At 40.1% G+C, this 20,103-nt stretch overlaps 1 protein-coding gene across 2 annotated transcripts in view; it reads right to left on the reverse strand.

Moving 5' to 3' along the window:
- RGS6 (regulator of G protein signaling 6) overlaps positions 1 to 20,103 on the reverse strand; it is a 629,091-nt gene that overhangs the window by 170,568 nt on the left and 438,420 nt on the right. For both annotated transcript variants that reach the window (XM_073552710.1, XM_073552711.1), the window contains exons 4-5: positions 8,197 to 8,247; positions 805 to 911 (exon numbers count right to left, since the gene is read on the reverse strand). In XM_073552710.1, the coding sequence (XP_073408811.1) occupies positions 805 to 911; positions 8,197 to 8,247 (158 nt within the window). The remainder of the gene's footprint in view (positions 1 to 804; positions 912 to 8,196; positions 8,248 to 20,103) is intronic.

The following is a 20,103-nucleotide window of genomic DNA, read 5'->3' on the forward strand; positions in this document are numbered from 1 at the left end:
GAACATGGTCTGATCATATATTTCCTGGGGAGGGGAGCAATAGAGTGTACAGACATTACAGCACAGGATCAAAGCTAATTCTTTTTGTGACTCAACACCTTTCCATGCCTGTTTTTAAACTATGTTTTATTTCAAAGAAAGAATCATCCATGATCCCATGCTGTAATGTCAGTATACTCTTTTGCTTCCTCCCCTGCCCAGGAGATGTGGTATGACCAGACAAAGTTCCTGTATGGTCAGACACGGCCATTACACAGTACACCGCAGGGGCACATTTATAAGATTGTCTCAGCACAGAAATATTTCATTTAAACACATCCAATTGTGGAAATTATTATTATTATTACAAGATCTATTGATTAAAATGAACTTTTGTTTGGAGGAAAACTCCTTTAAGGCTTAAAGGATCCACCTTGTGAGCCCAATACTGGCTTTGGAAGATGCCAGGGAAGTTCATCCGCTCCTGATATATAAAGGGTTATCCTATAGCAAATAGACATGTGTCCTAGCAGACCTACTTCCATGTTGGTCATGATACAGACTGTGTAGGTGGTTAAAGAAGGAGCTGACTGTCTGGCTCAGTTCATTATCCAAGCAAGCCCTCTTTACCGTCATGGGAGACCCAATAAGAAACACTACCTAAAAGCGTAGGGCAATATGCAGTAGGCAACTCTATTAATGTTCTCCATATAGCTTTGAAATTAGATGTTCTAGACACAAATAGATGTGACGTTCAGGTGTCTACACGACATTGCAGCAAATTTGGCAGTTTATTACAGTAATCAATATTGAGCTGTCACTTGCCTGAAACCGGTAAAAGGTTCCATCATCCTTCAGCGTAAGGACATGATCTGATATGGGGAAGATGTAACCTTGGGCTGCTATAAGGCTTCCTAAATGTATTGCTTCCACTACAAGAAAAGAAAAAAATGTGTCTCAGTTTTCTGTACATATAGAATTAATTGTGTGTGCCAATACAACAATTTTTTTTTACTTAAATTTTTGATGAAATTTTACAAGAATAATACAAACGCAAATAGAAAAGTCAGATTAATGACCAATGTTCTTAAAGCTCAACAAAATTTGTAATTCAATATTTAATGGGAAATATAACCTATTTTTAAATGTAGATTTAGCAGATAAGAGTAAGATGGCCCACCCTTTCAGCTTTGTGAAGCTGGATGCACCGAAAAGCAGGAGATGAAAAAAAAGGCATAAAAATGCAAGGAAGAATCTTTTTGTTGGGCTTATACTGTACATCATAGGAATTATCATGATTAAAAAACACAGTGGTTCAAAGCACGTCATCGCTCTCCATGTGATTTTACATTTTTCCTTGTTCTTTTTTAACGTTTTTGTAATGTTTGGAAAAAAAAGATTTTTCTGAATTTCATCGGAATTACTGGATCAAATATCTCTCTCTCCATTACTATTCCACCCATGAACAAGCTAGAATTTTCTTTGTGCATTCCTTCATTTTCTATTTTAACCCTTGGACCCAGGAGCTGCATTTCTTTAGGTTGAGCTGACAAGTTTACACTTTTTTCTTTATTGGTCACATAAGTGCGCCTCTCCACTTTGATCTGTATGGGAGTTCCAAGAACTGCTGAACATGCTTGTGTTGCAATATTTAGAACTCCTGTAGAAGTGATTAGAATGAGGGTTTTATGCAAGGCCACACCTCAATTTCTGACGCTGCATGCCAGGGCCTCAATATATAGAGGGTTCCAAGATACTGTATATGCGGGTTTCAGTGCTGGGACATTGATCAGACGTTTATAGCATAGTCATGGGTCCAAGATGGGAATAACCATTTAATCATGTAATCATTTTGGAAGTGTTTCTGGCTCTGGTTGAGATATTTTTCATATTTATGCACATATATCATCTAGTGCAAATGCAGTTTCTGTGGACACATTGGGCCTTATGCAATAAATAAATGGTTTATACAGTTTTATCACAGGGGCCCTTAAACAGTTTGTCTGGGGCTTGGCATTAAAGTGTGTATTCTCTCTATGTGACTGCAGATTTCTGAATTTGGTGCGGACGCCGGGAGCAGGTGGACGTGTGACCTCAAGTATGTGATTTGTATTCATGTGGATACATGCCGACTAGATGCGTGTGGCCTTGCTCACTGCAAGTGAACTGAGCAAGGCCGGACAAGTCTAGTCGGAATGTGTCTGGAAGTATGCAAATCGCAAACGTGCAGTCATGCGACCGTCAGCACTGGAGAATCCTGACAGCACATGGAAATTTCATTTGGTTCTGTGAATGTACAGTCATGGCCAAAAGTTTTGAGAATGACACAAATATTAATTTTTACAAAGTCTACTGCTTCATTTTTTCTAATGGCAATTTGCATATACTCCAGAATGTTATAAAGAGTGATCAGCTTAACAGCAATTACTTGCAAAGTCAATATTTGCCTAGAAAATGAACTTTATCCCCCAAAACACATTTCAACATCATTGCAGCCCTGCCTTAAAAGGACCAGCTAACATCGTTTCAGTGATTGCTCCATTAACACAGGTGTGGGTGTTGATGAGGACAGGGCTGGAGATCAATCTGTCATGATTAAGTAAGAATGACACCACTGGACACTTTAAAAGGAGGCTGGTGCTTGGCATCATTGTTTCTCTTCTGTTAACCATGGTTATCTCTAAAGAAACACGTGCAGTCATCATTGCACTGCACAAAAATGGCCTAACAGGGAAGAGTATCGCAGCTAGAAAGATTGCACCTCAGTCAACAATCTATCACATCATCAAGAACTTCAAGGAGAGAGGTTCCCTTGTTGCCAAAAGGCTCCAGGGCGCCCAAGAAAGACCAGCAAGCGCCAGGACCGTCTCTTAAAAGTGTTTCAGCTGTGGGATCGGGCTACCAGCAGTGCAGAGCTTGCTCAGGAATGGCAGCAGGCAGGTGTGAGTGCATCTGCACGCACTGTGAGGCGGAGACTCTTGGAGCAAGGTCTGGTCTCAAGGAGGGCAGCAAAGAAGCCACTTCTCTCCAGGAAAAACATCATGGACAGACTGATATTCTGCAAGAGGTACAGGGAGTGGACTGCTGAGGACTGGGGTAAAGTCATTTTCTCTGATGAATCCCCTTTTCGATTGTTTGGGACATCTGGGAAACGGCTTATTCGGAGAAGACCAGGTGAGCGCTACCACCAGTCTTGTCTCATGCCAACTGTCAAGCATCCTGAAACCATTCATGTGTGGGGTTGCTTCTCAGCCAAGGGAATGGGCTCTCTCTCAGTCTTGCCTAAAAACACAGCCATGAATAAAGAATGGTACCAGAATGTCCTCCAAGAGCAACTTCTTCCAACCGTCCAAGAGCAGTTTGGCGATCAACAATGCCTTTTTCAACATGATGGAGCACCTTGCCATAAAGCAAAGGTGATAGCTAAATGGCTCAGGGAACAAAACATAGAGATTTTGGGACCATGGCCTGGAAACTCCCCAGATCTTAATCCCATTGAGAACTTGTGGTTAATCATCAAGTGACGGGTGGACAAACAAAAACCTTCAAATTCTGACAAATTAAAAGCATTGATTTTGCAAGAATGGACTGCTATCAGTCAGGATTTGATCCAGAAGTTGATTAAGAGCATGCCAGGGAGAATTGCTGAGGTCCTGAAGAAGAAGGGTCAACACTGCAAATATTGACTTGCTGCATTAACTCATTCTAACTGTCAATATAACCTTTTGCTACTCATAATATGATTGCAATTATATTTCTGTATGTGATAAAAACATCTGACAAACACACATAAAAACCAGAGGCCAGCAGATCATGTGAAAATATAATATTTGTGTCATTCTCAAAACTTTTGGCCATGACTGTAGCTGTAAACTGTGTATTTATCCAATGCTCCCTTAAGACTATGTGCACACGCTGCGGATTCTGCTGTGGATCCGCTGCAGATTTGGCCTCTGCGGATCCGCTGCAGTTCTGCAGACAGTGTACAGTACAATGTAAGTCTATGTAATTTACAATCCGCAGTGCACATGTCAATTCTTTCTGTGGATTCCACTGCGGTTTGCCACCTATTCCATTGTCCAGGTGTCAAACCGCAGGGGAAACCGCTGGCCAATCTGCAGGTAAAACAGCAGGTCATTTTAGCTGCGGTTTTACCTGCGGATCCGCAGATACAAATCCGTGGGTGAATCCGCAGCGTGTGCACATAGCCTAATAGTCATGGAAATATGTGTTATAGAAACAGAAACTGTTAACTTTTGTGAAAAGGAGAATAGAAGTAGAAGACAAAATATACTGTATTACGCATTACTAGCATACAATGTAATTTGTGGAGACATGGCTCATACTGTATATTTAGCTTGCAGGCAGAGTGATGACAATTGTAGAGGAATGCATTAAAGGTACATTTAATGGTACTTTTAACTGAAGAAATCTATAAAATAGCATAGACCCATGGGAGCAATCCATAACAAACAGACATGATTCATCAGTATAGATGACAAGTATCCCATAGACACATGTGTATCTACAATTACAGGAGACTAATAGACTCTTCCTGGCTCTTTTCGAGGGAAAGAGTTTATTCCCATCACACGTTGTGCCAAGGTTCATTTTAAAAATTGATTTTTTTTCCATAAAACCAATGACTGTGCAATATTTGGCAAAATATGCAGATATGCGTCACAGTAGATTGTTAGTGGTGTATCAACTGCACACTGACAATGTGTTCTAGAGCAGGGTTCCCCAACTCCAGTCCTCAAGGCCCACCAACAGATCATGTTTTCAGGATTTCCTTTGTATTGCACAGGTGAAGCAATTATCACCTGAGCAATACTAAGGAAATCCTGAAAACATGATCTGTTGGTGGGCCTTGAGGACTGGAGTTGGGGAACCCTGTTCTAGAGAGAACAAATAAAAATATTTGAAATGACGCACATGTTGGGAAACTTAAAGTGGTTGTCCACTACGTTTACATTGATAGCCTATCATTAGGATAGTTCATCAATGTATGATTGGCAGAGTTCAACAACCAGCACTCCCGCTGATCAGCTGTTATCGGTGGCGGCTGGAACTACTCACTTGCTGAGCTGCTCCGTCTTCTGACAGTGGCTGCTGCAGGGTACTGCACAGCCGCCTCCTATTGATATGAATAGAAGGCCAATGTGCAGTACCAAACCTCGACCACTACTAGAAGACAGAGCAGTTCGGCAAGTGAGTACTTCCGGCTGGCGGCTGCTGCCGCTATTACCAATAACAGCTGATCAGCAGGGGCACCGGGTGTCGCACTCCAACCAATCACATATTCAAAGTAGTGGAAAACCTCTTTAAGGCTGGAGTCACACACAACCATTAAAAAATCGGTCCGATTTTTACGGTACGAAATCACACAAAGATTTCTTGTCCAGGGATCCGTCTGTCATCCGAATTTCCGGCAATGAACCGATTTTATTCGCATCTAAGCATCAAATTGACATCCAATGCCAATGCCTGATGCTCTTTCCTGTTGACTGGAGAAGTCTTGCGATTTAATCGCAAGTCACACGTGTGGTGCGTTTTCAATGCGATTTTTAATTGCATCCATAGACTCGCATGCTGCGATTGTCTTGGTCCGAGAAATGGATCCGATAAAAAAACGGATGATGGGAGCAGCACCATAGAATAACATAGGGACGACTGCAATGCGATTTTTTTATCGCATTGCATTCGTCCGATTTAATCGCTAGTGTGACTCCGGCCTAAGGGGTTTATTCAGGACTATTTTTTCACTATGGGCCTAAAAACTTAGAGGCAGGTAGTTGCTAAAACCATCCTGCTGCTGAATCTCCGGGAGAGATCAGTGCCAGGCACAACAGGCAGGGTTTTTTTTAATGTGTAAAAACGAAGTCCTGGAAAAATCCTTTAATAATCTGAATTTTTTCTTCTTAATCTTTTTAGATATTTTTGGCACCTAATCATGTTATATGTTTCAAGACTTTTTCATGATCCCTGTTGCTTTGCAGCACTGGGACCCTGGGTTGAAATCCCACCAAGGACAACATCTGCAAGGAGTTTGTATTTGTGCAGATTTCCTCTGAGTTCTCCGGTTTCCTTTCACACTCCAAAGATATAACAAGAGGGAATTTAGATTGTAAACTCCAGTGGGGAAGGCGATGATAATGTCAAAAGCATGGTGGCTCAGTGGTTAGCACTGCATAGTGGCTCAGTGGTTAGCACTGTTGCTTTTTCAGTGTTGGGGTCCTGGGTTTAAAACCCAACAAGGATAACATCTGCAAGAAGTGTGTACGTTCTCCCCATGTTTGCGTGGGTTTCCTCCAGGTTCTCCGGTTTCCCCCCATACTACAAAGATATACTGATTGGGAATCTAGATTGTGAGCCCCAATGGGGATTGTGCAGACAATATATGTAAAGTGCTGTGGAATTAATGGCGCTATATAAATTAGTAAAATAAATAGAGCACTGTGGAAAATGATGGCGATATATAAAAGTGATATAAACATGCCTGTCGTTAACTTACAGCGTAGCTACCTTTTGATGGCACTTGAGAAACATTTTTTTCATTCTAAAGGAATAGCTAATTTGCACACTTTTTTCCTATGGAACATCGCCTTTTAGACTATCTAAATGAGTGACTCTCTGTAAGGAGATCTACGGCATCTTTTTGGTAAAGAATAAACTTGTATTGCTCTACAAATACACTAGCTTGGCCCGTGTGAAATTTTCGCACATTGTGGTTTGTTTGGCTCTTTTCTTGCTGAAGAGGGCAAGTTTACCTTTGAAATGATGTATCATTTGTGTGTGTGGTGAAGTAATCAGCGAAAAAGCATGTATACAAATATGTTTGCATATGTGACTCACTATTTGTGTGGGTGGGGCGAAGTAATCACCGAAAAAGTAGTGCATGTTTACAAATATGTTTGCATATGTGACTCACCTGCAGTGAAGTGTGCAATCCTCCAATGTGCTTGAAAAAGGCTGGGCAAGCACTTGAGCAAGCTGAAAAGCCCCCAAGGCAAATGTTTGGATTTGTTTGTGATGTCTGTAAGTTGCTTTGTGGTAGGGTGCTTTGGGGTAGTGTGCTGCCACCTGCAGGTAATTTGACCTTTCAAATGGTGTTTCATTTGTTTGTGTGGGTGGAGTATGAACGGAGCAAGTGTGCAATTCATTAGGCAGTGCATGTTTACAAATGTGTTTGCATATGTGCCTCACCTGCAGTGAAGTGAACAATCCTCCAATTTGGCTACAATAGGCTAGGCCAGCAGTTAAGCAAGCTGGAAAGCCCCCAAGGCAAATGTTTGGATTTGTTTGTGATGTCTGTAAGCAGCTTTGTGGTACTGTGCTTTGGGGTAGTGTGGTGCCACCTGCAGGTCATTTTTCCTTACTGCAGGTTTATGAAAATTAATATTTAAACTGTATTTTGTGTATGGTGTATCATTTGTGTGTGTGGGTGCAGTATGAACGGAGATACAAAGTAATCACCGAAAAATAGTGTTTAGAAATAATAGAATAGATAATATGTGGGGAATTCAATCTGTTTTGTGGATTCGGCAACACATGAAAAGTCCATCTAAAGATTTCACAGTATAAGAAGATTGTTCCATGCATTTTTTTGGTCTGTTTATCGTTTTAAACATGAAAATTAAAAAAAATAAACAGAAAACCCTAAGCTGGGGAATAGAAAACAGCTAGCAATCATACAGATACCTTGCCAGATGAATAATAAGAACACTGAAAATATATATTTTTTAATAATGTACATTTTTCATGAAAAACTCTACAAGTTAATTAAAGCAGCTGGTAAAGTGTGCACACAGCTGTACATCCTGCTGTCCTAGGGGACAGTTCAACTCATCTAGTGCATGAGGGAACCACTGCTTGATATAGTCAATCAGGATGACTATCCTTTCCTGAACCTTAGGGTTCCCTGAGGAGCCATGCTTGTTGCACCAGATAATTTCCTCTTTATATGCATCAAATTCTGTTGTCATTGATAAACTTTCATTTCAGCTCAATCAGCCGCTTTCTGACTAAAGCGAGACTGTAGCTGCTGGTCTCTTAGTACTGTGTCAAACAATCTCTTGCTCATAACCTGTGTGAAATCACTCATCCAACAATCCATTTATATTCTAGTTTTTCAAACTGTATAAAATAGCAAACATTAAAAAGATGTAGAAAATAAAACAAGGATAAAATATATTCTAGAGAAACAAAAATCTATACCTGGGTCTTCAATGTTGAGGTTCTTAATGAGCCATTGGACAATGTCAGCTCCTAAAATAATAACATGGCGTATTATTATTAATGAAGAAAATATTTAAATTAAAATATTACAAGAAGAGGGAAGAAGTGCTGGGGACTTGTGTTCCCTATCAAGACCAATGGGAGAAGGATCTAGGTAAAAACATTTGAACTTCTTATTGGCATAAATCATTCATTCTTACTCACAAATTATATCATGTCACATCCAGGAAACTAATTACAAGATCGTCTCCAGATGGTGCAGGACACCAGACCGCATTCACCACATGTATCTTAGCATAACAAATAAGTGATGGAGATGTGACTCCTCTGTAGGTAACATGACCCATATTTGGTGGTCTTGTCCCCGAATATCCAGATTGTGGACAGGATTGTTTGATCTCTTCAATAAATTATTCAGCACTAACTTTCTGATCTCTCCAGAAACAGCTTTACTATCAATATTCCCTGTATCTATTTCTGCCATGAAAGACGGACTATTTAGAGTATTTTTAGCTGCAATAAAATAGATTATCCCCAGACATTGGAGATCAATCACCAATCCTTCTAAATTGGAATGGGTTGAGGCGATAGATAACTTTATTCACATGGAAGAGCTCATAGTCTCTGACAGTTTGCTGAACTTGGACTCATACGAATATATGAGAGCTTGGTTACCCTTGACATCATTCAGAAATTCATCTGAATTTAGCACTTGGCTAACATCGCCATTCTATTGACTTTGAGCCATTGCTACCACACTCAGAATATGCAAAATTCCCCTCCCTATACCTTCCGCCTGTGTTGGCCTTTGTGTTCCCCCCGATTCTTCCCTATCGTGTCTCGTCATTTGAATACAACAATTTATTCACATAACGTGATACAACGTTTCAATACTATTAGTTGCACTATGTTCTCCTTTTCCAAATAAGTATCCGCTGGTTAATATACTTACATTTTGTTGATTGTACCTGTTGTGCAACCTGAATTTGATTTTGATGTATGTTGAAACATCAATTGTTAATTATAACTTCAATAAAAATATACTGAACCATAAATTAAAATATTACAAAAAAAATACTATATTAGTATAGTAAGTCTATATTTGCCACCAAACAGGTTATTGTACCCAAACAGGATATTGCACCTTCAGAGATGCCTCTGTGTGTATCATTGCTCGATATAACCTCCAAGTTGAACTGATCCTTAATAAGTCACCTATGACATAATAGGAATCCTTTCCTTCCTCCGATTGCCTTGGCATTATTTCTAGGGGAGAATTGACTTCTAAGATGGAGCAGCACTGAGTGCCATATGGCTCCATCGTTAGCACACTGGAAATTATGGTACCGAAAATGCCTTCTTAACCAATTACTGGCTGCAGCAGTGACCACCTAAGTTGGTGATTGGCTCAGAAGGCAACTTCAGTCAGTTCTGATGTATAGATAATGACCAAAACGGAATCTATAAGAAATTCGGAGGGTATTACTTATTTTATATTTTTTGATCGGCCTGAGGACTTTAGGCAATATATTTTATTACCAGAACACCTCTTTAACGCATGTTGTTTTTTAACACAAATTGTTCTTTTCCCTCTTCTCATTGCTCAAAACAATGCTGTCACACTGTAAGTGATATACTGAGGTGTAATATCAACAACACTCAATGAAATAATGTATATGAATAAAAGTGGTTTTGTGACTTTTCCAGCAAGACTAAAAATGTAAATTGCAGCAATCTGCAAAGGGCAAAATTAGTAATTTGGTTATTTTTGCACCGAATGCTATTCTGACTCCAAAACTAGGCTGCAAGTGTGGGGCTACAGAGACACTTTCTATAGCTGTCTGTATGTACCATTACTTAAACGAAAAGATTTAAGCAAATAGCTTGACTCAACTGCATGAGGAACGCTAGAAGATTCCAGAAGAAGGTTTATTTTGAAGCCAAATTCTTTTAATTATGCACAATTACAGTAGGTAAAAAAAGATTATTCTGAACCACAGATGCAAAGACATGAGCTTCATAACATGGTTGACATCCACATAATGAGGAAGAAGAAGAGAGGGGTTACTGACATCAGAGATAGGAAGGAAGACAGGGAGGACAAACTTCTAAAAGGCAAACCTTATTGCATAGAAATGCAACAGCAAAAATACAATACTGTATGATTCCCAAGTCGTGGGACATTACCAGGGTCGGCTCCAGGTTTTTGTGGGCCCTGGGCGAAAGAGTGTCAGTGAGCCCCTTTAACACAAACCACAATTCATGATGCACAGATGCGGCAGAAAAATATAGGTACAGTACAGTGCCAAACATTTCACTTCTTGTATTACATGAGTGATATCTATTGTAAATTCTACAATAGGTCAGAAACCAGACAGTATAGTCCTCCATACAGTATTATGGGCACCACATAGTGCTCCATACAGAATAATGAGCCCCAAATATTTCTCCATACATTATTATGGGCACCACATAGTGCTCCTTACAGAATAATGAGCCCCATATATTGCTCCATACAGTATTATGGGCACCACATAGTGCTCCTTACAGAAAAATTAGCCCAATATATTGCTCCATTCAGTATTATGGGCATCAAATAGTGCTCCATTCAAAATAATGAGCCCCATATATTGCTCCATACTGTATTATGGGCACTACATAGTGCTCCATACAGAAAAATGAGCCCCATATATTGCTCCATACAGTATTATGGGCACCATATAATATGAACACAAAAAAATTACAGTAGCTTATCACTGTGTATCCATTAACAATTTAGAGCCTACAAACATGATACACAGCCAGATATCCGAAAAATAGCATAATAATTTATTTAATACATTATTTATTTAGTTATACAATTTAAAAATAATTTAAAAAAAAAGAAAAAGGTAAAAAGGGGTAAAATGAACCTCATAAGAGTGTAAAAGCAGGGGCTATTATATCAGGGTCACCAAATGCCAGAGGAATTATACTGAAGCACTACATGTGCATGTGTTAGTTATGTAATACATCGTTCAAAAAGATATTACAAGTAAATTACACATATTCAAAGGTATAAATAAATGGACAATGATTAGTATTGAGCCCAGTGGACAGGAAAGAGCATAAAAGATTTTATATGCCAAAGACAAAAAAAACCAAGTGTGTGAAGGCTACAAAGATATATATACTGCTCAAAAAAATAAAGGGAACACTTAAACAACAAAATGTAACTCCAATTCTGTGAAATCAACACTGATTGTGATTCAATTTCTCCTGCTGTTGTGCCAATGGAATAAACAACAGGTAGAAATGATAGGAAGGTCACTAACATCCATGTGTCTGATCATTAAGAGTGTCTAGTGTTCCCTTTATTTTTCTGAGCAGTGTTTATATACATATATATATATATATATATATATATATATATATAAAGAGTGACAAAGGTAAAGAGTAAATACAAACAGATGGTAAGTAATTGAGTGAAAGCATACTAACTCACTGCTATTGCACTGCCCGACGCGCGTTTCGCCTACGGCTTCAATGTTCAGGCAGAGGGTGCACAGTACTGACGTCATCGCACCCTCTGACCTGACTGTCAGTCGGGAGACGCAGAAGACGCCGCAGCGGTGGAGGGGAAGATGTAAGTATCGCATGTGCTGGGGGCCCACTCGCGAATGCTGGCACAGACACTGGGCCCCCATTATGCACCGGTGTCCCTGATGGTGAGTGGGACCCCCCATACCCTGGAATATACACAAGCTTTCAGTGCATTCAAGGCATTGTCCTTTAGCCAAAAATATGCAAAAAAAAATAGTTACGAACATAGATTGCTGATTTAGCAATGATAAGTACATTGTCTGTTATGTGAGCTCGTACATTTAGATGTCTCAAGAGTAGGATCCTTGTTAAGTTTAAATCACTTGGAAAAGACAAAAAAAAATACTACTGGGGTATCTGGTTTTGTAATTAATATGCTTTTTAAGGCTATGTGCACACGTAAGCTTTTTTCGCGTTTTTTAAGCGATTGTACCTGCAAAAACACTTAAAAATCGCTTAAAAGAAACATCCCATTCATTTTAATGAATTCTGCACTTTTTGTGCATATTGATGCGTTTTTTTCCGCGAAAAAAAAGCATCGCGGTAAAAAATGCAGCATGCTCATTAATGTCTCGGAAAAATCCACATTTCTAACTATTTTCTATGAGACTGGGGCCGCTCCGGAAAAAAACGCATAAAAAACGCGCGTTTTTTGCATTTTCTGGGAAGGAGTCCGGTTTTCATGCAGAAATTTTCTAATAACCTAATACTACTTTTTCTCTTCTTAGAGCACTTTTGACACCTCTAAAGCGGCTTGTAAACTCCCAGTCTATTAAAAGGCAAAAGTGGACCAAACTTCGCTTTCCCCAACCAATATTCAACCGATCTAGAATACTTAAAGTGCACCTGTCACCAGTTTTGGCCGCTATAAGATGTGGCCATTGCCTTTCAGGGATTATCTACAGCATTCTATAATGCTGTAGATAAGCCCCCAGTTTGACCTGAAAGATGAGAAAAATAATTTTATTATACTCACCCGGGGGGCGGTCCTGAGGTCCGGTCCGATTGGTGTCGCAGGTCTGGGTCCGGCGCCTCCCATCTTCTTGCGATGCCATCCTCCTGCTTGCTTCATTGCTCCCAGCATCGCGCTCCTGCACAGTTGTACTTCTCTGCCCTGTTAAGGGTAGACCAAAGTACTGCAGTCATAGAATCGTAGAGTTGGAAGGGACCTCCTGGGCCATCTGGTCCAACCCCCTGCTCAAAGAAGGATTCGCTAAATCATCCCAGACAGATGTCTGTCCAGCCTCTGAAGACTTCTATCACCACATCTCGTGGCAGCCTGTTCCACTCATTGATCACTCTAACTGTCAAAAAGTTTTTTCTAATATCTAATCTGTGTCTCCTCCGATTCAGTTTCATCCCATTGCTCCTAGTCTTTCCTTGTGCAAATGAGAATAAAGATGATTCTTCTACAATGTGACAGCCCTTGAGATATTTGTAGACAGCTATTAAGTCTCCTCTCAGTCTTCTCTTCTGCAAGCTAAACATTCCCAAATCCTGCAACCTTTCCTCATAAGACAGGGTATGCAGACCGGTCACCATTCTGGTCGCTCTTTTCTGAACTTGCTCCAGTTTGTTGATGTCTTTTTTAAAATGTGGCGCCCAAAACTGGACACAGTATTCCAGATGAGGTCTGACCAAAGAGGAGTAGAGGGCAATAATGACTTCACGTGATCTAGACTGTATGCTTCTGTTAATACACCCTAGAATTGCATTTGCCTTTTTTTTGCTGCTGCATCACACTGCTGACTCATATTCAGTCTGTGATATATTAGTATACCCAAGTCTTTTTCACATGTGCTGTTGCTTAGCCCTATTCCTCCCATTCTGTATATGCTTTTTTCATTTTTATTGCCCAGAGGTAGTACTTTGCATTTTTTCCTGTTAAAAACCATTCTGTTAGTTGCTGCCTACTGCTCCAGTTTATTTTTATCTTTTTGAATCCTCTCTCTCTTCTCTAGTATTAGCTATCCCTCCAAGCTTTGTGTTATCAGCAAATTTAATCAGTTTATGCTCAATTCCTTCATCTAAGTTGTTGATAAAGATGTTGAACAATACAGGGACCAGGACAGAGCCCTGTGGTACCCCACTTGAGACATTTATCCAACTGGATGTGCAGCCATTTACGACCACTCTTTCGGTCCGATCACTAAGCCAGTTATGAATCCACCTAACAGTTGCCTTGTCCATTCCATACTTAGCCATTTTTTCAATAAGGATTGTGTGAGATACTTTGTCAAATGCTTTGCTGAAGTCAAGATATACTATATCTACAGCATTTCCCTGATCCACCCAATCAGTGATTCTGTCATAGAAGGAAATTAAGTTAGTCTGACATGACTTATTAGTTACAAACCCATGCTGACTCTGTTTAATCACATCATTCTTATCCAGGTACTGACATACATGTTGTTTAATAATTTGTTCAAATATCTTTCCTGGTATAGAAGTCAGACTCACCGGCCTATAGTTGCCTGGGTCCACCTTCTTCCCCTTTTTGAAGATAGGAACAACATTTGCTCTTCTCCAGTCTTCTGGGACTTCTCCTGTTCTCCAAGAATTTTTAAAGATTATGGAGAGGGGTTCAAAAATTTATTCTGCTATGTCCTTCATTACTCTGGGGTGTAATTCATCTGGACCTAGAGACTTGAATTCATTTAGGCTAGCTAAGTGTTTCCTCACTATATTTCTGTTTATAGATATCCTGGATTCTTCTATTCCCTTAATAAGACAGTGAAGAACAGTTGATGTTACATTTCCTTTCTGAGAGAAAACAGATGCAAAATAGGAATTTAAAAGTTCGGCCTTCTCAACATCCTGTCTTACCATTTCATCATTTTCATCCTGTAAAAATCCTATAGCATCTTTGACTTTTCTTTTACCTTTGACATATCCCCAAAATCCTTTATTATTGCTTTTGACGTCTCTTGCAAGCCTCAATTCATTGTCGGCTTTAGTAATCTGATTTGTGCCCTGCAATTTCTGCAGACAGCATTATATTCTTCTTTAGATACAGTCATGGCCAAAAGTATTGACACCCCTGCAATTCTGTCAGATAATACTCAGTTTCTTCCTGAAAATGATTGCAAACACAAATTCTTTGGTATTATTATCTTCATTTAATTTGTCTTAAATGAAAAAACACAAAAAGAATTGTCCTAAAGCCAAATTGGATATAATTCCACACCAAACATAACAAAGAGGGTGGACAAAAGTATTGGCACTGTTCGAAAAATCATGTGATGCTTCTCTAATTTGTGTAATTAACAGCACCTATAACTTACCTGTGGCACCTAACAGGTGTTGGCAATAACTAAATCACACTTGCAGCCAGTTGACATGGATTAAAGTTGACTCAACCTCTGTCTTGTGTCCTTGTGTGTACCACATTGAGCATGGAGAAAAGAAAGAAGACCAAAGAACTGTCTGAGGACTTGAGAAACCAAATTGTGAGGAAGCATGAGCAATCTCAAGGCTACAAGTCCATCTCATCTCCAAAGACCTGAATGTTCCTGTGTCTACCGTGCGCAGTGTCATCAAGAAGTTTAAAGCCCATGGCACTGTGGCTAACCTCCCTAGATGTGGCCGGAAAAGAAAAATTGACAAGAGATTTCAACGCAAGATTGTGCGGATGTTGGATAAAGAACCTCCACTAACATCCAAACAAGTTCAAGCTGCCCTGCAGTCCGAGGGTACAACGGTGTCAACCCGTACTATCTGTTGGCATCTGAATGAAAAGGGACTGTATGGTAGGAGACCCAGGAAGACTCCACTTCTTACCCCGAGACATAAAAAAGCCAGGCTGGAGTTTGCCAAAACTTACCTGAAAAAGCCTAAAACATTTTGGAAGAATGTTCTTTGGTCAGATGAGACAAAAGTAGAGCTTTTAGGGCAAAAGCATCAACATAGAGTTTACAGGAGAAAAAAGAGGCATTCAAAGAAAAGTACATGGTCCCTACAGTCAAACATGGCGGAGGTTCCCTGATGTTTTGGGGTTGCTTTGCTGCCTCTGGCACTGGACTGCTTGACCGTGTGCATGGCATTATGAAGTCAGAAGACTACCAACAAATTTTGCAGCATAATTTAGGGCCCAGTGTGAGAAAGCTGGGTCTACCTCAGAGGTCATGGGTCTTCCAGCAGGACAATAACCCAAAACACACTTCAAAAAGCACTAGAAAATGGTTTGAGAGAAAGCACTGGAGACTTCTAAGGTGGCCAGCAATGAGTCCAGACCTGAATCCCATAGAACACCTGTGGAGAGATCTAAAAATGGCAGTTTGGAGAAAGCACCCTTCAAATATCAGGGACCTGGAGTAGTTTGCCAAAGAAGAATGGTCTAAAATTCCAGCAGAGCATTGTAAGAAACTCATTGATGGTTACCGGAAGCGGTTGGTCGCAGTTATTTTGGCTACAGGTTGTGCAACCAAGTATTAGGCTGAGGGTGCCAATACTTTTGTCCGGCCCATTTTTGGAGTTTTGTGTGAAATGATCAATGTTTTGCTTTTTGCTTCATTCTCTTTTGCGTTTTTTCATTTAAGACAAATTAAATGAAGATAATAATACCAAAGAATTTGTGTTTGCAATCATTTTCAGGAAGAAACTGAATATTATCTGACAGAATTGCAGGGGTGTTAATACTTTTGGCCATGACTGTATGCTTCCCTCTTTCCATTTTATAAACATTTCTTTCTTCCATTTTAGCATGTGCTTAAGTTCTGTGTTCATCCATTCTGGTTTCCTTAAATGCTTCCTATTCTTCCCTCTTTTCGGAATTGTTAACGATTGATGCTTTGAGAATTTCATTTTTCAAGATTTCCCATCCTTCCTGGACATTTTTGTCCTTGAGGATATCCAGCCATTGGATCCCTCCAATTCTCTTTCTGAATCCCTCAAAATCTGCCTTTCTGAAATTTAACCTTAACATCTGAGTCTTCACAGGTCTTCCTCCTCTAGTTATCCAAAATTCTAAAATAGCATGGTCGCTACCCCCTAGGGTCCCAGCCACTTTTACCTCCTCAACCATTTCATCCCTGTTTCTAAGGATTAGATCCAAGGTAGCAGATCCCCTTGTTTTTCCCTTACCTTTTGGAAGATAAATTTGTCAGCAAGAGAGGATAAGGATTTCCTTGACCTGTTAGTTTTGCCTGAGAGAGATTCCCAACAATTGTCAGGATAGTTGAAATCTCCCATGACAACTATGTCATATTTTTTGGAGAACTTGGCCATTTGATGCATAAAGAGTTCATCCATATCTTCAGCTTGCACAGGCGGCCTGTAGTAAATCCCTACAATGGTGTCCTTTCCATTGTTCTGTCCTTGTATTCTTACCCAAACAGTTTCCACAGAACTCCCAGTCTCTGAAGCTTCAATCTCTGTGCAGATATACACGTTTCTAACATACAATGCGACACCTCCTCCTCAAGTGTGTTTCTAGCAAATAAGTTGTATCCTTCTAGCCTTGTATTCCAATCATGTGTATTGTCCCACCAAGTTTCAGTGATTCCAATGACATCATATTTCTTTTCCTGTGTTAGCAGTTCCAATTCTCCTTGTTTGTTGCCCATGCTTTGTGCATTAGTATAGAAACATTTTAGTTTATGATTGGTTTCTCTTTCTCCAATATTTTTATTATTTAGATTCTTTTGTCTTTGTTCTTCCTTTCCACTTCTAATAGCAGAGTTCTCAATAGCATATGTCAGGTGTATGGCTTTTTCTGGCCTTTTGCTTCCCTTCCCACATTGTTCTAGTTTAAAGCTCTCCTGATGAGTGTAGCAAGGCGATTTCCAAATACATGTTTTCCAGTCTTCGTAAGGTGCACCCCATCTCTAGCAAGTAGTCCATCGTATAGGTAATTCACTCCGTGATCCAGAAATCCAAATCCTTGCTGACGGCACCATCGACGTAGCCAGTTATTCACCAGCAGAATCTTGTTCCACCTCCTTGTTCCATGGCCATCCACTGGGAGGATGGAAGAGAAGACCACCTGCGCTCCCAGTTCTTTCACTTTGTTACCTAAGTTTTCAAAGTCACTGCAGACGGTTTCCAGGTCGTTTCTTGCTGTGTCATTTGTCCCCACATGTATTAGCAGGAATGGGTAGTCATCTGTAGGTCTGAAGAATCCTGTATCCTGTCAGACACATCTTTAGTTTTTGCACCTGGAAGACAGCACATTTCTCTTGAGGTTATATCCGGTCTGCAGATAGCAGCCTCTGTTCCTCTCAAAAGGGAATCCCTCATGATCTCCGTTTCTTCTTCACAAAATTTTTCTTTCTCCATCCAGGAGGACTCTGAAGGTGTACAAGTTTGCTGTTTGTTGACAAAGTCTTATCCTGATGTATTTCTTCATCGTTCTCCTGCATAAGAGCCTGGTACTGGTTCCTGAGCAGTATGGGCGCTGACTGCCTCCTGATCCTCCTGCTTCTCTGGGTCACATCTTTCCATTCCTCTGTTTCTTCAGGTGCACTTCGAATTTCTTCACTTTCTGTAACATGAAGAGATAATTCTGCTCTGTCTAAAAACTCTTCAACTTCCTTAATGATCTTCAATGTAGCTAATCTCTCTTCGAGATTTTGCAACTTTTCCTCCAACAGGGACACAAGCTTGCATTTGTGGCATGTGAAGTTTGGCCTCTCTGACCATTCCCAGCGCCTGCGCACTGCAGTACTTTGCTCTGCCCTCAACAGGGCAGAGAAGTACGCCTGCTCAAAAGTGCGATGCCGGGAGTGAGGAAGCAAGCAGGAGGGCTGCATCACAAGAAGATGGGAGACGCTGGACCTGCAACACCTATCGGACTGGACCGCCCCCCCAGGTGAATATAATAAAACTTATTTTTCATATCTTGCAAGTCGGACTGGGGGCTTAGCTACAGCATTATAGAATGCTGTAGATAAGCCCTGAAAGGCAGCGACGACATCTTGAAGCGGCCAAAACAGGTGACAGGTTCCCTTTAAGAAGTCATGGCTTACTCCTTTGAGCAATAAAGTTCTCTAGGTTCCTGTGACAAGCTGTGTGTCTAAGTTGATTATTTTGGTACTGTCTTGGATTGCATCCCATTGCCTATTGTTTGGATGGTGAACTCCATCTGCCCTGACTATACTACTTCTGGCAACTCATATTGGATTACATATCCTGTCAGATGCTGTTAATAGACTACTCTGTGATTGGCCTCAAGAAAGTCAAGATCCCTGTAAACAGATACTATGACTAAATGATGGGACTTTGGGTCCTAGAGCTAGAAAATGTTCCTTGCCCATGATTCTCTTCTGGAAGAAAACACAACCCATTGAAATTGAACTTTCATGGGCTACAGTACTGAATATCACACTGGAGTGGTTCACCTCAATTGGGAAGTTTGGGACCCTTATCTCATCTCTCAGAAGCTGACATATTTTCTATACATAATATAATTTAGACATTTCCTTCATACTATTAAGTTTCCTCTGAGAGGTCTTTGCTGGCTGAAAATATTGCTGACTTTTCTCTCCCAACAAACCAAATCACTTTCAAACATATACTCCAAACTAATCTTTCAAACAGTGCTGGAAGACATTAGTTTCTTCTAAACTTTTTGTTCTCATGTGTAGCCACACACCTGGTCTGGTGCTACCTGCTCGACCTGTTTGTCTGTTGTTCTGGTCCTTGCTGTTCCATGTGTCATCTATCTGAGGAGTGCAGTAGTACGTAAGCAGTAAGCACTGTGCATGTTTGGCCTCTCATGACAGACAGCAGCAGTGGCTGATAACCAAGGCAACAAGCAGTAAAAAAAAAAAATTATCAGGGAAAGGAAAGAAAAAATGAAAAGTTGCTTGTTTTGACCATGGCACTATAAAAAAAAAGATTTATTATTTTTATTGTAGATATATCTATTTAACAGTAGGTACCCTCCAATTATATAAATAAGGAATGTAACTGACATGAATAATACTAAAAGTAATTGTATAAAAAAAATGCAAAATACCAAAATATCCAGAGTAGCTTATGATTTTATTCACTCTAAATGTATAGCGATGTTATAATGTATGAAATCTCCATCCCCATCTCTTCTCTCTTTGCATTGTTTGTTGCTAAGAATATCTCTTTTATTTGGCTGCCAAGGACAGCACAATAAGCGTTCAATCAAAGCAAGACCCAGCAGGTTTCTTCCTCTTCAACTGTAAAGTCTTATGGGAGTCAGGAAGTAGAAGCCGCGAGAACTTTTTTTTTAAAGAAAGGTAAAGTACAAGATCTTTCCAGTTAAAAGATGCAAATTTTAGATCTTGCATCTCAAAGCTACTTCAGTTTAAAAAGTGCAATACTATAGTAAAA

This window comes from Dendrobates tinctorius, unplaced genomic scaffold (genome assembly GCF_039654945.1).
Source record: "Dendrobates tinctorius isolate UK_male_01 unplaced genomic scaffold, ASM3965494v1 ptg000194l, whole genome shotgun sequence".
Lineage (NCBI taxonomy): Eukaryota > Metazoa > Chordata > Amphibia > Anura > Dendrobatidae > Dendrobates > Dendrobates tinctorius.